At 46.3% G+C, this 23,931-nt stretch overlaps 1 protein-coding gene across 1 annotated transcript in view; it reads left to right on the forward strand.

The window, feature by feature from the left end:
- Positions 1 to 4,450: 4,450 nt before the first annotated feature.
- LOC311525193 (uncharacterized protein) overlaps positions 4,451 to 23,931 on the forward strand; it is a gene marked incomplete at its 3' end in the record, with an annotated part of 47,193 nt that continues 27,712 nt past the window's right edge. The window contains exons 1-2 of the mRNA XM_084637098.1: positions 4,451 to 4,475; positions 6,055 to 6,374. Of these exons, the coding sequence (XP_084493224.1) occupies positions 6,076 to 6,374 (299 nt within the window). The 5' untranslated portion in view covers positions 4,451 to 4,475; positions 6,055 to 6,075. The remainder of the gene's footprint in view (positions 4,476 to 6,054; positions 6,375 to 23,931) is intronic.

Below are 23,931 nucleotides of genomic sequence, written 5' to 3' on the forward strand. Positions count from 1 at the left end.
AAAAGAAGCTTACAAGAAGTGGAAGGTTGGACATATGACCAGGGAAGAGTATAAAAATATTGCTCAGGCATGTAGGAATGATATCAGGACGGCCAAATCGCACCTGGAGCTGCAGCTAGCCAGAGATGTCAAGAGTAACAAGAAGGGTTTCTTCAGGTATGTTGGCAACAAGAAGAAAGCCAAGGAAAGTGTGGGCCCCTTACTGAATGAGGGAGGCAACCTAGTGACAGAGGATGTGGAAAAAGCTAATGTACTCAATGCTTTTTTTGCCTCTGTTTTCACTAACAAGGTCAGCTCCCAGACTGCTGCGCTGGGCATCACAAAATGGGGAAGAGATGGCCAGCCCTCTGTGGAGATAGAGGTGGTTAGGGACTATTTAGAAAAGCTGGACGTGCACAAGTCCATGGGGCCGGACGAGTTGCATCCGAGAGTGCTGAAGGAATTGGCGGCTGTGATTGCAGAGCCATTGGCCATTATCTTTGAAAACTCGTGGCGACCCGGGGAAGTCCCGGATGACTGGAAAAAGGCTAATGTAGTGCCAATCTTTAAAAAAGGGAAGAAGGAGGATCCTGGGAACTACAGGCCAGTCAGCCTCACCTCAGTCCCTGGAAAAATCATGGAGCAGGTCCTCAAAGAATCAATCCTGAAGCACTTGCATGAGAGGAAAGTGATCAGGAACAGCCAGCATGGATTCACCAAGGGAAGGTCATGCCTGACTAATCTAATCGCCTTTTATGATGAGATTACTGGTTCTGTGGATGAAGGGAAAGCAGTGGATGTATTGTTTCTTGACTTTAGCAAAGCTTTTGACACGGTCTCCCACAGTATTCTTGTCAGCAAGTTAAGGAAGTATGGGCTGGATGAATGCACTATAAGGTGGGTAGAAAGCTGGCTAGATTGTCGGGCTCAACGGGTAGTGATCAATGGCTCCATGTCTAGTTGGCAGCCGGTATCAAGTGGAGTGCCCCAAGGGTCGGTCCTGGGGCCGGTTTTGTTCAATATCTTCATAAATGATCTGGAGGATGGTGTGGATTGCACTCTCAGCAAATTTGCAGATGATACTAAACTGGGAGGAGTGGTAGATATGCTGGAGGGGAGGGATAGGATACAGAAGGACCTAGACAAATTGGAGGATTGGGCCAAAAGAAATCTGATGAGGTTCAATAAGGATAAGTGCAGGGTCCTGCACTTAGGACGGAAGAACCGAATGCACAGCTACAGACTAGGGACCGAATGGCTAGGCAGCAGTTCTGCGGAAAAGGACCTAGGGGTGACAGTGGATGAGAAGCTGGATATGAGTCAGCAGTGTGCCCTTGTTGCCAAGAAGGCCAAAGGCATTTGGGATGTAAAAGTAGGGGCATAGCGAGCAGATCGAGGGACGTGATCGTTCCCCTCTATTCGACATTGGTGAGGCCTCATTTCGAGTACTGTGTCCAGTTTTGGGCCCCACACTACAAGAAGGATGTGGATAAATTGGAGAGAGTCCAGCGAAGGGCAACAAAAATGATTAGGGGTCTGGAACACATGACTTATGAGGAGAGGCTGAGGGAGCTGGGATTGTTTAGCCTGCAGAAGAGAAGAATGAGGGGGGATTTGATAGCTGCTTTCAACTACCTGAAAGGGGGTTCCAAAGAGGATGGCTCTAGACTGTTCTCAATGGTAGCAGATGACAGAACGAGGAGTAATGGTCTCAAGTTGCAGTGGGGGAGGTTTAGATTGGATATTAGGAAAAACTTTTTCACTAAGAGGGTGGTGAAACACTGGAATGCGTTACCTAGGGAGGTGGTAGAATCTCCTTCCTTAGAGGTTTTTAAGGTCAGGCTTGACAAAGCCCTGGCTGGGATGATTTAACTGGGAATTGGTCCTGCTTTGAGCAGGGGGTTGGACTAGATGACCTTCTGGGGTCCCTTCCAACCCTGATATTCTATGATTCTATGATTCTATGACCATTGCGTGACTCTGACCCACGACAGAGATGTATTTCTAAGAAAAGAAAAAGCAGTACACATGGGGCATGTGGTGACTTCATCCTGACAGGTGGTTTGACTTAAAGCAAGTTTGTGATGGTTGAATTACATATGGAGATTTCCAAGGCCACCGCACTCGTGGAGAAAATTGAAACTGACAGACTTGTAATTCCTATGGAGAAGTATTATCCTCATGTTTAAGAAGACACAGTGAAAGTGGATCAGAACATTAGCCATTTTCTCTAAATGTTGGTGCTTAGATCCAAGGATACAAACATTTTTAACCCAACATGTTACTAAGCTTGTCTTGGAACACAGTGTAACAGGGATCAACCTTGGGCTCAGCCTGTGGTAGGATGCGTCAGAAGTATTAGGGTGTATTTCTGTTTCTGCAGCTGAGCCCCATGTGACCTTCACCTCAATGTGCCTCTGTTTCTAGGCCTATGAAACAAAGAGAGTCAGGGTGTTAAGGCTGGAAGTTCTTCAGGGTGCTTCAAACTCAAGATTTCATAGCCCCTCGCAAACACGCACTGGTGTTTCACACATGGAAAGGGTAGTATTCTCAGCATATTAATAAATTGTTGTGGGAATTACACAACTCCGCATTGATTAATAGAGTCATAAAAAAAGTGGAGGCCAAAGTCACTAGTATCCTTCTGTGAATCAGGTTATCACTTAAAGCCACCCAATTTGGGGCTGTTTCATTTTCATTGAAAGAGAGTTTTGTATTTGGTATTGTGAGGGGGCAAGGCCCACTAGCTATAGAAAAGTAGTAGAAGATAGATATATTAGCTCCAGGCTAAACAAATCCCTGGTACCAGGATAAGTGAAATGGCAGCTGCTCCAGGTCAGTTAAGGCACCTGGGGCCAATGAAGAGCTTTCCAGAAGGCAGGGAGAATGGTAGGTTGATTGGGATACCTGAAGCCAATCAGGGGCTGGCTGAAACTAGTTAAAAGCCTCCCAGTCAGTCAGGTGGGTGTGCATTCAGGAGCCGTGGGAGGAAGCTGCGCTGTTGGAGATACTGAGCAGTACACACCATATCAGGCACAAGGAAGGAGGCCCTGAGGTAAGGGGGAAGTGGAGCCGGAGGAAGTGGGGGCTGTTGTGGGGAAGCCGCGGAGGGAATTGTACGTGTCATGTTTCTAAAAGGTCAGCTACTATAGCTAATAGTATTAGGGTCCTTGGGCTGGAGCCTGGAGGAGAGGGTGGGCCCAGGCTCCTCCCCTTTTCCCCCCTGATTAATCACTGAGACTGGGAGACAACAGAGACTGTGCAAGGGAGGATAGCTTCTCCTCGCCTCCGTCGCTGGCTTATGTTGAAAATGGCTCAGTAGACTGTGCTCTCTTGGTGTAAATCAGCACAGCTGATTCAGCTTCAAAGAGCTTCAAGTGGTTGCTTGAAATCAAAGGAAGATACTTCTGACTTCCTCCCTGCACATGGGACCCACTCTTGAGGACACATTTTACACTTCAAACAACATTCTGCTTCTGGCAGGAATGTTTTCTGCAACATGCCCTGTGGTTGGTCAGATTTTATCTCAAATCGCATCACACAGCCTCTCCTCCTTCTCCAAGAATACATGATTTTTGTTTCTCCTGGTCTTGTTGCTGGTCTAAGTCAGCTGAATTGTCGTACAACACCTCAATTTATTTCTATAAAAGAGCACTGCTTTCCTTCACTCTCTGCCATCCCTGAACTTGACCCATGACCGAAGCTGCTGGAGGAAGCCCTTTGAGACAGCATTGGTGACCCAAATGGAGGTCCAGTGGTAAGTCAAGTTGTACTCACCATAGGGTGAAATTCACCCTGAACAGCAGGTCATCGCAAAGGCTCCATTGAAGTCCCTGATAAGATCTAGTTTATAAATTCATTGTGGGATTAAAGTAGTCTATAGGCAGCGTACTATCTCCTGTGCCAAAGGGGGAATTTCAGACTAAGGGTCCAGACAGGAAACACACTGGAGGCAATGAATGAAACTTCAAAGGGACTTGGATCTGGCCCACTGGAGATGGAGCTGGTAAGAATGCAAAAAAGTGGCTCCCACCTTCCTAGCCGGTGTAGAATGAACTGCCCCGTGTCCCTAACAACAACCAGCATGAATGGAAAGGACCAGACTAGATTCCTTTCATCAGAGCCTGTCGTGCTACTGATGCCACTCAGAAACAGCCTGAAGCTCATTCTCACTGCAGCCCCCATGAAGTCAGTGGAATGACACGAGGAACGCAGTCGGCCTGTACAATTTTAAGATGAAAGAAAGATGAAGAGTGCAACGTGCGTCTCACGCCCACTGAGGCTGCAATTAGCCCAATCATCACAACCCCTGAGGAAAAGAGCTCTATCCAAAGGACGACATAGCAAGGCAATCAAGTTTGTTTTGTAACTAATTCAGACCTCCTCCACAAATGACATGGCAGATCCTCCAGGCAGTCCCAGGGACTGTATAAAAGCACACAAGACTCAGCGCTCTTCTAAACACTTCTCCGGACTTCATCTCCTCAGTGAATTAGGTAATTCCATTTCGACTCAATCTCTTACTAACCATAGAGATGTCACAGTAGAGTCCATTTATATTTAGGACTGAATCTTGCTCTTACTCCCTGTGATTTGCATCAGAGATCATGATTTTCTTCCACTATTATGTTGTGCAGTAACTCACTTGCAAGTGCTAGAGGATTCACGATTCGAAGCTGATCGGGGAATTTATGAGCAACATATGCATTTGGGAAACATAATTCCTGTAAACTGCAAATAGAATCGGGGCATTTACATCTTCTAGGTAACTCTTGGAAGTCCCTTCGCCATTTTTCACTTAGTTGGATTAGGAAGAAACCTGTTCAGGTTAGTCCAGAAAGGGCCAATTCAGTGGTCTTCTCCTTTACGCTGATCATAGAATCATAGAATATCAGGGTTGGAAGGGACCCCAGAAGGTCATCTAGTCCAACCCCCTGCTCGAAGCAGGACCAATTCCCAGTTAAATCATCCCAGCCAGGGCTTTGTCAAGCCTGACCTTAAAAACCTCTAAGGAAGGAGATTCTACCACCTCTCTAGGTAACGCATTCCAGTGGTTCACCACCCTCTTAGTGAAAAAGTTTTTCCTAATATCCAATCTAAACCTCCCCCACTGCAACTTGAGACCATTACTCCTCGTTCTGTCATCTGCTACCATTGAGAACAGTCTAGAGCCATCCTCTTTGGAACCCCCTTTCAGGCAGTTGAAAGCAACTATCAAATCCCCCCTCATTCTTCTCTTCTGCAGGCTAAACAATCCCAGCTCCCACAGCCTCTCCTCATAAGTCATGTGTTCCAGACCCCTAATCATTTTTGTTGCCCTAAAGAGGCACGCAGGCTGTTTACACTAACCCCGCAGGGTGAAGGCATCAGGGGCCTGAAGACAGGCATCATTTACATTTATTATCACTTGATGCTGCTGTTACTCCTCATTATTGGAGACAGGAGAATGGATGAAGCTGACAAATGGTGTGATCCAATCTATCAATTCCTATGTTCTTCTGAGCAGAAAGAGCCATTGGAGGTGCTTCTTCTCGAATGGTGTTATTTAGTGTCACTCCATGAAAGTCAGTGGACCTAAACCCACTGTACCCCAGCTTGTCCTTAGTGATTTCTTTGGAGAAAAGCAAAGTCTCTGTTTCTTCATCATCAAAGGACTACACTGTGATACCGGACTCAACTGGTTTGCGTGCAGAACTTAAGTCCTCAAATGAAGGGATGCAATTACCAATATCCCAGCCATCTTCTCTTTGAGAAATGTCTCAAATGAACACAGAATCCTAGGTGTCCAGCATAGAAATAGTTCCCCTTAATCCAGTTGGTGTTTTTTAGACAACGACATTGAGAGGGGCTCAAAGGGGCTGGTTGGGAGGGAAGTTTAGTGCGAGTGGACAAGAGGCGTAGAAAAAGGATATAGGAAATATATGTGACCATGAACATGGGGGCTAAGGCCACTTCTCCTCTCTCTCTCTCTCGGGACCCAGGAAGACCTCGCTGCAATAGTAACTGAGATTTGAAGCCTTTCATCCACTGGCACTTGTACCTTCTCTTTACTCTAGTTCCTGGTGTGTGTTTCAGGTTTACCTCCATCCCAGAAAGATGAGTTACTCCAGCTTTCGCTATCCAGAATGCGGGGTGGCCCGGCCCTGTCCAGTTACTGGCAGCTGCAACGTGCCATGGGTTAGGCAGTGCCCTGACTCTGAAGTGGTGATCAGACCGTCACCGGTGGTCGTGACCCTCCCGGGACCAATTCTCAGCAATTTCCCTCAACACAGTGAAGTGGGAGCCATAGGAGCACCTGTGGTCGGACCCGGTTTCGGGGGCTCCTTCGGTCCTGGGGGATTGTACGGCTATGGAGGCCGTTACGGAGGATGGTATGGTTTAGGGGGCTATGGTGGGTACGGGGGCCCTTGGGGTTACGGGAGATGTGGTTATGGGGGATTAGGCGGTTACCTGTGCGGTTATGGTTACGGGGGGGAATATGCGGTTCCGGGGTATCTTGCCATAGGTACCTCAGTGGAAGCTGTGGGCCATTGTAAAGCCTGCAGGAACATCTGTGGATGAAGGAAGAACCAGGAAATGAACAGCAACATCCAGATTCACCGCTGACCTTTTGGGCATGGCTTTCAGAAGTGCTGTGCAAACATGGCTCCAGTTGAGCTCAGTGGGAGCTGTGTGTGCTCAGCACCTTGGTCTGATAGCCCTGCTGCATTTCTAATGTTACGCTTTAGGACCCTTTGTGCAAAGGCTTTTCCAGTCATGTGCTGATTCTCGCTTACACATGTCGAGTCATTCTGAATTACACGCAGGCTGTTTACACTAACCCCGCAGGGTGAAGGCATCAGGGGCCTGAAGACAGGTATCATTTACATTTATTATCACTTGAAGTCCCTCGAGAGTGGGAAAAAGAGACCTTGCTGTCAAGCAGAATTAGGCCATATATGTTCTATCCTTTTCATCAATCCGTACCTCTGGTGTCTTACTTTGACCTTTGCTTTGGAAGATGTCTAATGGAGAAGCTGCCTAATTCCTGCTTCTCTTTTGCTTTGTCACATTACACATCGATTGGGGTAGAACAAAAAACTTAAAATGGTTACAATGGGGACTCATTTGTCAACCTCTGCATCTGCACCAATGCAAAAAGAACATTGTGTCTGAAATACGTCCCATTGAGGCCTTTGATCAGTCACAGCTCTCCTTGAGTCACTGGAAATACATTCTTTCTGCTCTGTATTATTTCTTCCTGTAACTCTGTACTGCCAATTGCATTTGCATTAAAACCTATGCAGCATCATAAGATCAGTCTCTGGTTCTCTTTGTTTCTCCCTCCTCATTTAAAAATTGCGCTGTAGGAGATTCATCCCTTTATCAGCGGCAGCACCAGGTACTTCTCAAGTTGCACCTTTTCAAAGCCATGCAGTGATCGGCGCCATTGAAGCGCTTCAGTTCACAGCATTATGAGAGCCGTCCTTAGATTGGTGGAGTTCCTCTTTGGTTTTTCTGTTTTAGCAAAGACTCTTTTCCTGCAAAGACCAGACAGCTTTTCCATTTAAGAAGGGAAGTTTTCCTATGGTTTGAAGAAGACCAGTCACATGGTCCACAGTAAGAGTGTTTGTGAGTCTTTGCGGGATAGCGACCCAGGTTTTTGGAAGGAAAAGACAAGTGGCCACCAAATGGCTTGGTTTCAGCAAGGTTAACTGTAGCCCCAACTCCTTGATTGGCAGAGCAACTTTCAGGACAGGCTGATTTTGCTTCTGGAGTGCTTTGAAAGTTTAGCTCTTCACGAGAAAGGTCTTCTCAACCTGAACTCCATAGACCACCCACCCTATTCGACGGAGCCTGCCTTCCCCTGGCTTTGAGTGTTTCAGTAGGGATTATTCAGAAAGACAAATGCCAGGTAAACATTATAAGACAGAAAATATCTTCTTGCCTCTAGATAAATCCAAGTCACACCCACATCTTGAATACTGCATGCAGATGTGGTCACCCCATCTCCAAAAAGGTATATTCGAATTGGAAAAGATTAAGAAGGGCACCAAAAAGCCGTAGGGGTGTAGAACAGCTTCTCTATGAGGAGAGATTAAGAAGACTGGGCCTTTCACCTTGGAAAAGAGATGATTAAGGGGAGATATGATAGAGGTCTATAAATTGATGACTGGGGTGGAGAAAGTAAATAAGAAATCTTATTTACTCCTTCTCATAACACAAAAACTAGGGGTCACTGAATGAAATTAATAGGCAGCAGGTTTAAGACAAAGAGAAGGAAGTATTTCTTCAGAGAATGCACAGTTAACCTGTGGAACTCTTTACCAGAGGATTTTTTGAAGGCCAAGACTAGAACATGGTTCAAAAAGAAAACCCTAGATAAATTCAAGGAAGTCAGGTCCATCAATGGGTATTAGCCAGGATGAACAGGGATGGTGTCCCTAGCCCCTATTTGCTAGAACCTAGGAATGGGAGACAGGGGATGGATCATTTGATGATCACCGGTTCTGTTCATTCCCTCTGAAGCACTTAGCATTGGCCATTGATGAAAGACAGGGTACTGGGCTAGATGGACCTTTGCTCTCACCCAGTTTGGCTTTTCTTATGTTCTTAATTTCTTCTCTGGAGCCCTCAGCAAATACCAATCCCTGTTTCCATTCCTATTGCTCTGCCTGGGGTAAGGATGAATGTTCAAACCTATGTATCTCTTGCATGTTATTTTGTTGCACATTTTGAAAAATAAACTCTCCAACAGAGACTGTGTGGAAACTTAATTGTGTAGCCAGCAGCCCTTTTTCAGAATAATTCTCTTTTTTCCAGGACATTCTTCTCTTCTGCTCTGCTGGGACCTCCCGTGACATGTAGCACTTAGCATCCATCTAGAAAGCCCACTACAACCTAGTGGGAGGTGTAAATTCAACCAGGTCTGCTCCTTGACACCAATTTTGTACTCATTTTGCAATGCTGGAGATGAACTGAGAAGTTTTAAGTTTTAAGGCAATGGGGCAGAAATAGTTCAGCTTCATATTGGGATTTAGGATTTCATTGCACCAATAAAACTCAGTTCAATTAATCTTCTCTAAGTCTTTGCCCACATGTGTTCATCAACTGGTCAGCAGCAATGTCCACTCCCTAGTGAAATGACATGACCTAAAGTTGATTTCAGAAGGATATTGCAAATACACCTGAGTGCATCCGTTCTGCCCGTATATGTAAATTGCATGACACCAAGTCATCTGCAGGAGTCACGAAAGACAATGTAGCAAATAATTAAGGGATCATTTTGCAGTTCCCTAGAAGATAAGAAATTATTAGTAATAGTGAGCATGTATTTATCAAGAACAAATTGCATCAAACAAACTAATAACTTATTTGACAGGGTAACAAGACTTGTGGATAGGGGGAAAGCTGTTGATGTGGAATATCTCAATTTTTGTAAGGCTTTTGATACTTTCTTGCATGATCGTCTCATAAACACACTTGGGAAATACAACCTAGATGCAGCTACTAAAAGGTGGATGTATAATTGGTTGGTAAACCATTCCCAGAGACTAGTGATCAGATGTCCACGGTCATGCTGGAAGAGTATACCAAAATGTGTCCCACTGGGATCAGTATAATCACCAATAACCACAGGAATCCCCATAACCGTACATTCCTCCTTAACATTCTTAGCCTCTCTGACCACATATACACCCATCACCACATCTGATGTCAGCTGCTCGTTGGGATCCCACTGTACTTTCCTGAATTGCTCCTGGGAAGGTCACAACAGCAGGTAGGGCTTGTATGAGCACTGTGGAGTCAGGACACTGTCTTACATATGGCCTGTTGTAGCTGTCCACACATGCTTTCTGGAATATCATTCCACACATTTGTGAAGCAAGACAGCTTTCTGCCACTGAGATAAATCTGAAGCATGCAGCATGGAAGACAGTAAACTTAATCTATAAGGGTCGTTTGAATAAAAACTTTAATGATAAGCTCCTATTGCAATTGAGGACATGGAAAGAAAGAAAGAAAGAAAGAAAAACCTAAACCAGCTCTTTTGAGTCCTTGTTACTTCCTTTGTCCTACAAAAATACTCTTTCGAAGAAGTATAAATGTGTAGAATTTTTATCATTAATGCTTGGGATTTACAGTCCATTAAAAATATATATCATGCAGAACATGGCTGGGATAGTATTAAAACCAAACTTTGAGAACTCCTTCAATGGATGTAATTTTTTCCTCTGTGTTTGTGACTATCAGTTTGTTCTTCGCTGAGGAGCACATTACATCCTGAAGCTCTCTTTCCTCTGAAATCTTTATGGGCCAGCTACATTCCTGGGATCATTCTGCTGACTTCATGGATGCTGCAATGGGATATTCGGAAGCCTTGAATGGAAACTCTCCAGTGCCATTCAGGAGTTTTGGTAAGTATGTGGCATGAGTAATCACTATAACTGTGTTTTATTGATGACTCTGCTGCTTGCTCTCTGTGTTACCTTCACCTCAATGTCCTCGTTCACCTCCACATAAACAGATCTCATAGTGATATTATGCTTGACGGTCATAGTCTTTCGCGGAATTAAATGCCCCCAAATTGTGGGCTGTAGGTTTCTCACAACAATATTTTTGGTGGCCTCTGACAAACTCATCTCTGTGTCCTGGCCTCCCATGGCCTTCAGTGCAGAGCCTGTCTCGGGGAAGGTGGTTGGGAACTCATTGGATGCTTGCAGAGTCCCAGGCTCCCCATGGCCCGGCCGGGTGGGAGCGGGGAAGCTGCCCAGGGAAATGACCAGCAACCCATGCCACAGACTCCTCTGCTGACAACCTGAATTCAGCCCCTTGTGCGTGCTGAGCTAGTTCTTAATTCCATGATCATATGCCGGCTTTCCACAGGACCCTGCCTCCAAGAGTCATGCTGTTTCCTTTCCTAACCCTTGCTGGCTCCTCTCCTCCCTGCACACCATGCTCCTGCCCTTCCCCATATCTTGGACCTGCCTCTCTCCCCCTTCTTGTAGCTATTGCTCTGCTCTACTCTGCGCTGATTAGGCCTCAGCTGGAATATTGTGTCTAGTTCTGGGTGCCACATTTCAAGAAAGATGTGGACAAATTGGAGAAAGTCCAAAGAAGAGCAAAAAAAAAAGATTAAAGGTCTAGAAATATGACCTATGAGGCAAGATTGAAAAAAGTGTGATTGTTTAGTCTGAAGACACAACTGAGAGGGGACATAAATACAACTTTTAACTTCATAAAACGTTGCTAGAAGTGTTACCCAGGGTTCTTTCAACCCAAAGCTCTTGGTAACTTTTACTCTGTGCGAGGTGGTGTCAGGAAATAAATCAGGGGAGACACAGCCGTCCGACCGATCGATGGCTGGCACAAACAGGACAACGCAAGAGTGCTTTCACTTAAAGCTAAACTTTACTAAGTCTCAAGCACTTACACATGTCCACAACAGATTAGCAAAACACCCCCAACCCTCGATAATTACTGAAGCTGAGGGTGTCTCTCTAGTGGCACAGTGGCAGCACATCTGCCGGTGGGGAACACAAGATGCATCCAGAGGGAGAGTCCCTGAACAGCCCCTTCTGAGAAGCCCCACTGCCTCAAACTTTCCCCCCTTAGTTATACATTAGTAATATAATGACATGTCACTTAAATAAAACTTGTCAAGCAAGCAGTTTCAATGGTCAAGCAAGAGGTTTCCTTCTGATTATTGATTAACCAGGTGTGGGTTTTTTTCCAGAGTTTGCACGCCTTGAGAGACACATTCCTGAGGGCACATCCTGCTCTTCTACAATGCATGTATCAGCAGCTTCAACACAATTCTGATCAGAAAGGATGCGGGGTCAGGCTGCCCTTTCTGTGGCACCCAAAACTCCCTCCCCCTCCTGTCTTGGTTAAGCTGGGGCTGCTGCATGGCCAATTTACGGCCTGCTGACATGACTGCTTTTAGCAATAAGCAATAATGGTTTCAGGCAATTTACTGGTTTGCCAAAATCTCCCCGTACACAAGGAAGAGGGAGAAAAATTATCTTTAATCTTTGAGGATAGGCCAAAAAACAATGGGCTTAATTTACAGGAAGGGCAGTTTGGGTTGCACATTAGGAAAAACTTCCTAACTGTCAGGGTAGTTAAGCACTGGAGTACATTGCCTATGGAGTTTGTGGAATATCTGCCATTGGAAATTTTTAAGAGCAGGTTAGAAAAACACCTGTCAGGAATGGTTTAGATAATACTGAGGCCTGCCTTGAGTGCAGGGGACTGGACTAGAAGACCTCTTGAGGTCCCTTACCTTCCTACTCTTCTACAATTCTATAATTCTTATATAAAAGTCCCTGGATATACCATGGCTTGACATTGCAGGAACTGCAGATGAAAAGATTACATTTCCCACTACATTTTTCTTCAAGATTTTTGTGGTTCTCCATTCCCAGAAGACAAACATATTTCACTAATCAATTTTTGTTATTTGACTACACAAAAGGAAAAATGTACTCTGATAGACTCAGGCCAGTTGGGTACAGAGTAGTAGAAGGCAGATATACTGGTCACTGGATAAGCAGTTTTCTGTTCCCTGACTGACTAGAGCGGGGGCTGCTCCAGGCTAGGCTGGATACATAGAATCATAGAATATCAGGGTTGGAAGGGACCCCAGAAGGTCATCTGGTCCAACCCCCTGCTCAAAGCAGGACCAATTCCCAGTTAAATCATCCCAGCCAGGGCTTTGTCAAGCCTGACCTTAAAAACCTCTAAGGAAGGAGATTCTACCACCTCCCTAGGTAACACATTCCAGTGTTTCACCACCCTCTTAGTGAAAAAGTTTTTCCTAATATCCAACCGAAACCTCCCCCACTGCAACTTGAGACCATTACTCCTCGTTCTGTCATCTGCTACCATTGAGAAGTCTAGAGCCATCCTCTTTGGAACCCCCTTTCAGGTAGTTGAAAGCAGCTATCAAATCCCCCCTCATTCTTCTCTTCTGCAGGCTAAACAATCCCAGCTCCCTCAGCCTCTCCTCATAAGTCATGTGTTCCAGTCCCCTAATCATTTTTGTTGCCCTTCGCTGGACTCTCTCCAATTTATCCACATCCTTCTTGAAGTGTGGGGCCCAAAACTGGACACAGTACTCCAGATGAGGCCTCACCAATGTCGAATAGAGGGGAACGATCACGTCCCTCGATCTGCTCGCTATGCCCTTACTTATACATCCCAAAATGCCATTGGCCTTCTTGGCAACAAGGGCACACTGCTGACTCATATCCAGCTTTTCGTCCACTGTCACCCCTAGGTCCTTTTCCGCAGAACTGCTGCCTAGCCATTCGGTCCCTAGTCTGTAGCTGTGCATTGGGTTCTTCCGTCCTAAGTGCAGGACCCTGCACTTATCCTTATTGAACCTCATCAGATTCCGTTTGGCCCAATCCTCCAATTTGTCTAGGTCCTTCTGTATCCTATCCCTCCTCTCCAGCGTATCTACCACTCCTCCCAGTTTAGTATCATCTGCAAATTTGCTGAGAGTGCAATCCACACCATCCTCCAGATCATTTATGAAGATATTGAATAAAACCGGCCCCAGGACCGACCCTTGGGGCACTCCACTTGATACCGGCTGCCAACTAGACATGGAGCCATTGATCACTACCCGTTGAGCCCGACAATCTAGCCAGCTTTCTACCCACCTTATAGTGCATTCATCCAGCCCATACTTCCTTAACTTGCTGACAAGAATACTGTGGGAGACCGTGTCAAAAGCTTTGCTAAAGTCAAGAAACAATACATCCACTGCTTTCCCTTCATCCACAGAACCAGTAATCTCATCATAAAAGGCGATTAGATTAGTCAGGCATGACCTTCCCTTGGTGAATCCATGCTGGCTGTTCCTGATCACTTTCCTCTCATGCAAGTGCTTCAGGATTGATTCTTTGAGGACCTGCTCCATGATTTTTCCAGGGACTGAGGTGAGGCTGACTGGCCTGTAGTTCCCAGGATCCTCCTTCTTCCCTTTTTTAAAGATTGGCACTACATTAGCCTTTTTCCAGTCATCCGGGACTTCCCCGGGTCGCCACGAGTTTTCAAAGATAATGGCCAATGGCTCTGCAATCACAGCCGCCAATTCCTTCAGCACTCTCGGATGCAACTCGTCCGGCCCCATGGACTTGTGCACGTCCAGCTTTTCTAAATAGTCCCTAACCACCTCTATCTCCACAGAGGGCTGGCCATCTCTTCCCCATTTTGTGATGCCCAGTGCAGCAGTCTGGGAGCTGACCTTGTTAGTGAAAACAGAGGCAAAAAAAGCATTGAGTATATTAGCTTTTTCCACATCCTCTGTCACTAGGTTGCCTCCCTCATTCAGTAAGGGGCCCACACTTTCCTTGGCTTTCTTCTTGTTGCCAACATACCTGAAGAAACCCTTCTTATTACTCTTGACATCTCTGGCTAGCTGCAGCTCCTGGTGCGATTTGGCCCTCCTGATATCATTCCTACATGCCCGAGCAATATTTTTATACTCTTCCCTGGTCATATGTCCAACCTTCCACTTCTTGTAAGCTTCTTTTTTATGTTTAAGATCCACTAGGATTTCACCATTAAGCCAAGCTGGTCGCCTGCCATATTTACTATTCTTTCGACTCATCGGGATGGTTTGTCCCTGTAACCTCAACAGGGATTCCTTGAAATACAGCCAGCTTTCCTGGACTCCTTTCCCCTTCAAGTTAGTCCCCCAGGGGATCCTGGCCATCCGTTCCCTGAGGGAGTCGAAGTCTGCTTTCCTGAAGTCCAGGGTCCGTATCCTGCTGCTTACCTTTCTTCCCTGCGTCAGGATCCTGAACTCAACCAACTCATGGTCACTGCCTCCCAGATTCCCATCCACTTTTGCTTCCCCCACTAATTCTACCCGGTTTGTGAGCAGCAGGTCAAGAAAAGCGCCCCCCCTAGTTGGCTCCTCTAGCACTTGCGCCAGGAAATTGTCCCCTACGCTTTCCAAAAACTTCCTGGATTGTCTATGCACCGCTGTATTGCTCTCCCAGCAGATATCAGGAAAATTAAAGTCACCCATGAGAATCAGGGCATGCGATCTAATAGCTTCCGCGAGCTGCCGGAAGAAAGCCTCATCTACCTCATCCCCCTGGTCTGGTGGTCTATAGCAGACTCCTACCACTACATCACTCTTGTTGCACACACTTCTAAACTTAATCCAGAGACACTCAGGTTTTTCTGCAGTTTCGTACCAGAGCTCTGAGCAGTCATACTGCTCCCTTACATACAGTGCTACTCCCCCACCTTTTCTGCCCTGCCTGTCCTTCCTGAACAGTTTATAACCATCCATGACAGTACTCCAGTCATGCGAGTTATCCCACCAAGTCTCTGTTGTTCCGATCATGTCATAGTTCCTTGACATCACCAGGACCTCCAGTTCTCCCTGCTTGTTTCCAAGGCTTTGTGCATTTGTATATAAGCACTTGAGATAACCTGTTGACCGCCCCTCATTCCCAGTATGAGGCAGGAGCCCTCCCCTCACAGACATTCCTGCCTGTGCTTCCTCCCGGTATCCCGCTTTCCCACTTACCTCAGGGCTTTGGTCTCCTTCCCCCGGTGAACCTAGTTTAAAGCCCTCCTCACTAGGTTAGCCAGCCTGCTGGCAAAGATGCTCTTCCCTCTCTTCGTAAGATGGAGCCCGTCTCTGCCCAGCACTCCTCCTTCATGGAACACCATCCCATGGTCAAAGAAACCAAAGCCTTCTCTCCGACACCACCTGCGTAGCCATTCGCTGACTTCCACGATTCGACGGTCCCTACCTAGGCCTTTTCCTTCCACGGGGAGGATGGACGAGAACACCACTTGCGCCTCCAACTCCTTTATCCTTCTTCCTAGAGCCACATAGTCCGCAGTGATCCGCTCAAGGTCATTCTTGGCAGTATCATTGGTGCCCACGTGGAGAAGCAGGAAGGGGTAGCGATCCGAGGGCTTGATGAGTCTCGGCAGTCTCTCTGTCACATCGCGAATCCTAGCTCCTGGCAAGCAGCAGACTTCTCGGTTTTCCCGGTCAGGGCGGCAGATAGATGACTCAGTCCCCCGGAGGAGAGAGTCCCTGACCACCACCACCCGCCTTCTCCTCTTGGGAGTGGTGGTCGTGGAACTCCCAACCTCAGGACATAGCATCTCATGCCTTCCAACCATCGGAGTCTCCTTCTGCTTTCTCGCCCCAGACATATCATCTGGGGCCTGCAGAGAGTCAGGTGAGGCCGTTAAGCTAATGGGAGCACCTGACTCTAATTAAGGCACCTCTGATAGTGTCAAAGAGTTCACTCCGGTCAGGCCAGGGGAAGGAAAAGGGAGCCAGAGGAAAGGGAGTGTGGCTGAAGGGCTGGGTAATGAAGACACCCTCAAGCCACTGGGAAGGGAGCCATAAGGTAAGGGTGAAGAAGGCGTTAAGAGAGAGAAGTGGAGAGCTGTGGGGAAGTGGCCCAGGGAAGAGTAGCAACTCTGGCAGTGAAAGGTTGGCTGCCAACAACTGCTGCCATTAGGGTCCCCCCAACCCGCCACTACAGAAACACCTCCTGGGAGGGGAGGACAGGCCCCTGTCAGGACAGGAGGCTAAACTGTTCTTGAATAAGCCTGTAGGGACAGCAGAGACTGTGGGAGTTCTCTCACCAACCTCCTTGATGGCTTATGATGAAAAGGGCTCAGTAGACTGTAACCCTGGCCCTAGAGAGAGAAGGGCTACGTGGAGGGTTGCAGTGAGCCTCTGAGGCTAGCATAAACCACCTGGAAGTGTGGGACTCATGGCGACAAGGTCAGAGCTCTGCCACAATATCCAGACCATTCTGCCTCTTTAAGGACATGGTATAATACTCAGGTGGCGAGGGGAGATTTAACCATCTGGCTACAGGTTTGGTTTAAGCACAATCCTGCTCTAGTCTTCTATATATCAGACCAGACCTATGGACTGTTCCTTGGAACGGAAGAACATAGGCGCTACAGAGGATTAGGCCTCTCTCCCACAGTGGTCAATACCAGGTGCTTCACAGGGAGGGGTAAAAATCCAGAAGAACGCAGGTTTGGGATCATCTGCCCACCGAGTAACTTTTTCACTGTCCCCCTGCCAATCAGATCTATCTCCATGATTGGATGATACCCTGAAACATGTGAGTTTATATCCTTGCCAAACTTGAAGAAATGCAGTAAATCCATCTCAGTCTCCATTTGCTCCAAGGTGCTGCAAGCACCATTCTGTCCACATCACCAAGAGACACGTCTCAACTCCTCCCTCTCTCCTTTGAGATACACCAGGATCAATAAAGAATTTAAAGCTGAAGCATTAAAGAGTGAATTACTGATGAATAAACTTTTGCCATTAAGCAATGATCTTTTCACTGGCACATCACAAGCTTCGTTGAGAACAAATGCCCATATATAGCCATGGTCCCATTCTAAAATACCTTAGTTTTGGGGGTTTTTTTTTGTTTTTTGTTTTGTTTTGTTGTAATCTGGAAGATCTGGTAATTCTTGTCCTTTGAATTCCAGTGAGAGCATTTCGTGCAAGATTCCAGACCCAACAGGACTGGACCTGGGCTTAAATCAGCCACTATTCCACTGATCTGGATCCTGGACACAGCTAAGCCAACCTCGTTCCAAAGGAGTCACTGATTTTAGATGCCTTAGAGGAGAGGCAGGCCCGTTTTTCTGAAGTGCTGAGGACTCAAAATCCCATTGTAGTTCATGGGGACTGTTCATGCTCAACATTTCTTGATTTCAGGCCACAAGCTTTCTTGACTTGTTCACTAGCACTGGAGGTATCCAAAATAGGAGGAGACTTTTGTCCAAACAATGTCCAAGCCTTTGGTGATGTTAAAAGAGAATGAATGGAAAATAAATTATACTGGGAAACTGATACTATTATGTGGTATATATTTGAATTTGAAATAAAGAGGAGTAGAAAATTGTCAAAATAAAGAATAAAGAAGGAAAGCAGAGTAGCTAGACTATATTTCAATGGGTTCATGAAGGGCCCTATCCTATCCCCAGCTCCAAAGTGATATATTTCTTACACAGTTGTATTACTTCTTTATTGCAGCTGTAGAGTGTTACCATCAAGTCTGTTTGCCACCATTTTTAATTACTTATTTCACCCCAGTCAGTCTCAACTGAAGCAAAACACGATAGAAGCAGAAGCTTAAAAAGTTTATCCGTTTTGCAGCTGATGTTAGAAAGTTCAAAGGAAGAAAGAAATGGTCCATATTCATGGATAGGAGATAAACTAGCCTAATTCTAAATGACACTAAAGTCTTTTGACACTGTTCTGATATGGAAAAGAAGCATTCAAGTCAATGTAGATGTAGGTAACATATTCCTTATGGCCCCTGCTCCATTTGCACTTTAGAGAGTGATGTAAAAACCCTCAGTGTACTTGAAAATCAGGCCCATTTTGTTGATAATAGAAGAAGTCCACAGCCAGGAAGTCATTAGAAGAAACCCATCAAGGGTAACATGGGAATCATTAGGAAGGTTTGCAGTGGTGTTGATGAAATGCAGTTTGCTCATCAGTGCCAGATTAAGGTACAAATTAACTAAGATACAGCTTAGGGCCTCACAATATGAGGGTCCTCTAAAAAGGAAAAAACTGACTCCATGTCAAATTTTATCAAAATCGGTTGATAAATAAAGGAGAGATGGGAAAAAGAAGATTCTCTCTAAATATAGACATTTCATTCAAATATGACAAAAATATACATATCTGGCTACACAAATACCCTTAACGTTTGTTAGGATATAGATATTCAGGCCTGTCTGTAAAGGCCTAGACTCTAAGAATGGAGGTCTATGTTTATCATTTAGCTAGTAATAGAGGTAAGAAGAAAGAATCGGTGTAAGGGCCTTCCCTCCCTGTGACAGTCTGAGGCCCTGTTCTTAGGCTCAGGCCTTTGGCTAAGCAGCAGAGGCAGCCCTAAGCTGGGAAGCGACCGGTCACCTCCTCACATTCCAACCGAGTCAATATGGGGCTGTTAGGAAGGGGATCTGATCTATCACCTCCAGAGAAAGGGAAGAGCCTAGAAGATGTAAAAGGAAATTTAGGTTGACAGTTTTCTGTCTGGTAAGAACTCACTTATCAATAGACACAGCTGGGAACCCTTTATGTCTTTATAGATGTAGTTGTGAAATCCTCACTTCTGTATTGTTTTGTCATTATAGGTTCCCCTTTGCTATTGTTTATTTGCATGGTCTCTGTCTGGTTCTGAGATGGTTTCTGTCTGCTGTATAATTAATTTTGCTGGGTGTAAACTAATTAAGGTGGTGGAGCACTATGTTGGGGTTCAGGCTCTGGCTGAGCCTTTTGTGTAGGGTTAACGGCTGCTGCTGGTTCAGGTTCGGTGGGGCCCTCTGGTGTTGGGGTTGCAAGTGCTGGCAATGGTTCAGGTGCTGGTTGTTCCACCGGTTCTGGTTCTGGGACTGGCTCTGTCTGGGTCTCTGGGACTGGATCCACTACTGCTGTTGCAGACATTGGCCTGGGGTCTGGGTCCATCACCTCTGACCGGGTCCTCTTAGAAGTTTTTGGAACAGAGCTAGGCGTGACGGCTGGTTTAGCCTGGCTGCGGGTGACCGTTCCCACCCTCTTGTCTAGCTTCACACGATTGGCCAAGTCTTCCCCCAACAGCATGGGGATGGGATAATCATCATAGACTGCAAAAATCCACATTCCTGACCAGCCCTTGTACTGGACAGGCAACTTGGCTGTAGGCAAATTGAAAGAGTTGGACTTGAAGGGCTGAATCATCACTTGGATTTCTGGGTTGATTAAATTGGGGTCCATTAAGGAAGCATGGATAGCTGACACTTGTGCTCTGGTGTCCCTCCACACGGTGACCTTCTTCCCACCCACACTCACAGTTTCCCTCTGCTCCAAGGGTATCTGGGAGGTATCTGGGCCTGAGGACCTCTGGTGTGATTCCGGTGCAATGAACTGTAATCTGTTGGGGTTCTTGGGGCAGTTGGCCTTTACATGCCCTGGCTCGTTACATTTAAAACATTGTCCAGCTGACGGGTCACTGGGGCGAGGCGGCTTGCTGGAGAACGGTGTGGTTGGACGATAAGGTGTCTGGAGGGTTCCTTGGGGGGTAGGTGGGGCCTTGGGCTGCCCCCGGTAGTAGGGTGTGGTCTGAGGTTGTCCCTTCTGGTCTCCGCTCCAACTGCGACCAGTTTTTTTCTTTTCTGCCACCTCCACCCATTTGGCTCCAATCTCCCATGCCTCGATTACAGTTTTGGGCTTCCCATCTAGGATGTATCTTTCTATTTCCTCAGGAACACCCTCTAAGAACTGCTCCATTTGCATTAGGAAGGACAAATCTTCTGGAGATTTAACACTTGCTCCTGATATCCAGGCATCCCAATGTTTCACAATGTGGTAGGCATGTCGGGTAAATGACACGTCTGGTTTCCACCTTAGGGCTCTGAACCGCCTACGAGAATGCTCGGGTGTTATCCCCATTCTGACTCTCGCTTTGGATTTAAACAGTTCATACTTGTTCATGTGTTCCTTAGGCATTTCAGCCGCCACCTCAGCTAAGGGTCCACTGAGCTGCGGCCTCAGCTCTACCACGTATTGGTCTGTAGAGATGCTGTACCCAACGCAGGCCCTTTTGAAGTTTTCTATGAAGGCCTCGGTATCATCGCCTGCCTTGTAGGTGGGGAACTTTCTGGGATGGGAAGTGGTACCTGGAGAAGGATTGTTAGGGTTTGTTGATATATTCTGCTGAGGCTTTGCCTTCTCCATCTCCAGTGCATGCTTCCTCTCTTTTTCCTTCTCCTCCTCCACATGCTTCCTCTCTTTTTCCTTCTCCAGTTCTTTGGCCCTTGCCTCCATAGGTCTCCTGCAGGCAGCTTCTAGGGCTTTTTCCTGCCTCTTTCGCTGCCTCCAGTCTGGCTAACTCCAATTTGTGTTGTGTCTTGGTTTCTGTCATCTTTGCCTCTCTGTTTTTAACTAACTTTACACCCGAGAGTGAGAAATAAAACAAACAAACAAACAAAAAACTTGGCTTGTAAAAGTTTGCTGTGCTGTAATATGATACCTATATTCTCTGATAGTGATTGTCAGCCTACAGAAAAAAAAACAAAAAAAAAAACGCCAAACCCTAACGTCTTTGTATCCAGGCAAATAGGCAGAAAACCCCTCTAGTTGCTCTTAGGTAAAAAAACTTCTTCAGGTCTGTGAAGACTGGTGAATTTCGCTGCAGGAGGTTAAATACCCTGCCTTTAGGTAGAGAAAACTCCAGCTCACAAAAGACAATTCCCTTTTGTCTCTGCTCTGGCCCCAAAGTAGAGAAAAACAAAAAACATCTAACTGCTTTCAGCAAAAAACCTGCTTTTCGGCAGCCCAAAGGAAAAAAAAATTCCTTTTTAAGATCTGTGCTTCAGGTTCAAAAAATCTCAAATTGATCTCAAAATGATTTCAAGTTAATCCCACCGCTCTGCCACCATGTCAAGTTTCCTTCCCCACTCTGAACTCTAGGGTACAGATGTGGGGACCTGCATGAAAACCTCCTAAGCTTACTTTTACCAGCTTAGGTTAAAACTTCCCCAAGGTACAAACTATTTTACTTTTTGTCCTTGGACTTTATCGCTGCCACCACCAAACATCTAACAGGTATATAACTGGGAAAGAGCCCATTTGGAAACGTCTTTTCCCCCAGAATCCTCCCAAACCTTACACCCCCTTTCCTGGGGAAGGTTTGATAAAAATCCTCACCAATTGGTACAGGTGAACACAGACCCAAACCCTTGGATCTTAAGAACAATGAAAAAGCATTCAGATTCTTAAAAGAAGAATTTTAATAGAGGTAACAGTAAAAAAGAAGTAACAATAAAAAGAATCACCTCTGTAAAATCAGGATGGGGTCAGTCCTGGGGCCGGTTTTGTTCAATATCTTCATAAATGATCTGGAGGATGGTGTGGATTGCACCCTCAGCAAGTTTGCAGATGACACTAAATTGGGAGGAGAGGTAGATACGCTGGAGGGTAGGCATAGGATACAGAGGGACCTAGACCAACCAGAGGATTGGGCCAAAAGAAATCTGATGAAGTTCAACAAGGACAAGTGCAGAGTCCTGCACTTAGGATGGAAGAATCCCGTGCACTGCTACAGACTAGGGACCGAATGGCTCGGCAGCAGTTCTGCAGAAAAGGATCTAGGGGTTACAGTGGACGAGAAGCTGGATATGAGTCAACAGTGTGCCCTTGTTGCCAAGAAGGCCAATGGCATTTGGGGATGTATAAGTAGGGGCATTGCCAGCAGATCGAGGAACGTGATCGTTCCCCTCTATTCGACACTGGTGAGGCCTCATCTGGAGTACTGTGTCCAGTTTTGGGCCCCACACTACAAGAAGGATGTGGAAAAATTGGAGAGAGTCCAGCAGAGGGCAACAAAAATGATTAGGGGACTGGAACCCATGAGTTATGAGGAGAGGCTGAGGGAACTGGGGATGTTTAGTCTACGGAAGAGAAGAATGAGGGGGGATTTGATAGCTGCTTTCAACTACCTGAAAGAGGGTTCCAAAGAGGATGGCTCTAGACTGTTCTCAGTGGTAGTAGATGACAGAACGAGGAGTAATGGTGTCAAGTTGCAGTGGGGGAGATTTAGGTTGGATATTAGGAAAAACTTTTTCACTAGGAGGGTGGTGAAACACTGGAATGCGTTACCTAGGGAGGTGGTGGAATCTCCTTCCTTAGAAGTTTTTAAGGTCAGGCTTGACAAAGCCCCGGCTGGGATGATTTAATTGGGGATCAGTCCTGCTTTGAGCAGGGGGTTGGACTAGATGACCTCCTGAGGTCCCTTCCAACCCTGATATTCTATGACGGTAAATACCTTACAGGGTAATTAGATTCAAAACCTAGAGAATCACTCTCGGCAAAACCTTAAGTTACAAAAAGACATAAAAACAGGAATATCCATTCCATTCCATTCAGCACAGCTTATTTTCTCAGCCATTTAAAGAAATCATAATCTAACACATATCTAGCTAGATTACTTACTAAGTTCTAAGACTCCATTCCTGTTCTGTCCCCATCAAAAGCTTCACACAGACAGAGAGAGCTTTTGTTTCTACCCCCTCCAGCTTTTGAAAGTATCTTGTCTCCTCACTGGTCATTTTGGTCAGGTACCAGCGAGGTTACCTTTAGCTTCTTAACCCTTTACAGGTGAGAGGATTTTTCCTCTGAGCAGGAGGGATTTGAAAGGTGTTTACCCTTCCCTTTATATTTATGACAGTTGTGCTGATGAAGAAACCTTGTGTGTCCCTTTAATGAATTTGGTCAGGGAGAGCATGGCAGAGAATCCCCTGAAAAGCTCTGAATTTAGGGCGGAATTAAATCCCACCCTAAAGCAGGAAACACCGGCCCTTTCAAAGTACCACAAAGCGGTATTTTCCTCACCAGGTTTAACTGCCAAGATTGCACACTCCAAGCAAACCTCAGGGCCCCGCCCTGTTCCTAGCAGAGCATCCCCGGCTGAAGGGGAAATGCAGAAACAAGTTCAGGAGGAGGTGGGAAGCGTGCTTGAAACAGGGGTAATCACTGAGTCAAAAAGCCCCTGGGAGTTGCCTATAGCAATGGTACCTAAACAGGACAAAGCCCTGAGAGTGTGACAGACCCAGGGCACAGTCCAAACTAGGGAGTAGCTGTGTCACCCTGGCTCTAACCTGGGGGGGCCCGGCACACTGCTCTGCTTCTGTAGCTTCCAGTCCTGGACTGCTCCCCAACAGGCTCCAGCCCATCAGTCGCTTCCAGCTTGGGGTGTGTGTGAACTGCAGCCAGGCACAACTCAGCTCTTACCAGCCTTGTTTCTACTGCAGGATGATGCCCACACAGACCCAGTCCTGGATTTCCCCCCAGAAATGGATTTCCTGTACTGCTCAGCCCTCTCCTGGACAATACAAGCTTAACCTGCAGCAAGGGAGATTTAGGTGAGATATTAGGACAAACTTGCTAGCTAT

Source organism: Lepidochelys olivacea, assembly GCF_965140295.1.
Source record: "Lepidochelys olivacea isolate rLepOli2 genome assembly, chromosome: 1".
Classification (NCBI taxonomy): domain Eukaryota; kingdom Metazoa; phylum Chordata; order Testudines; family Cheloniidae; genus Lepidochelys; species Lepidochelys olivacea.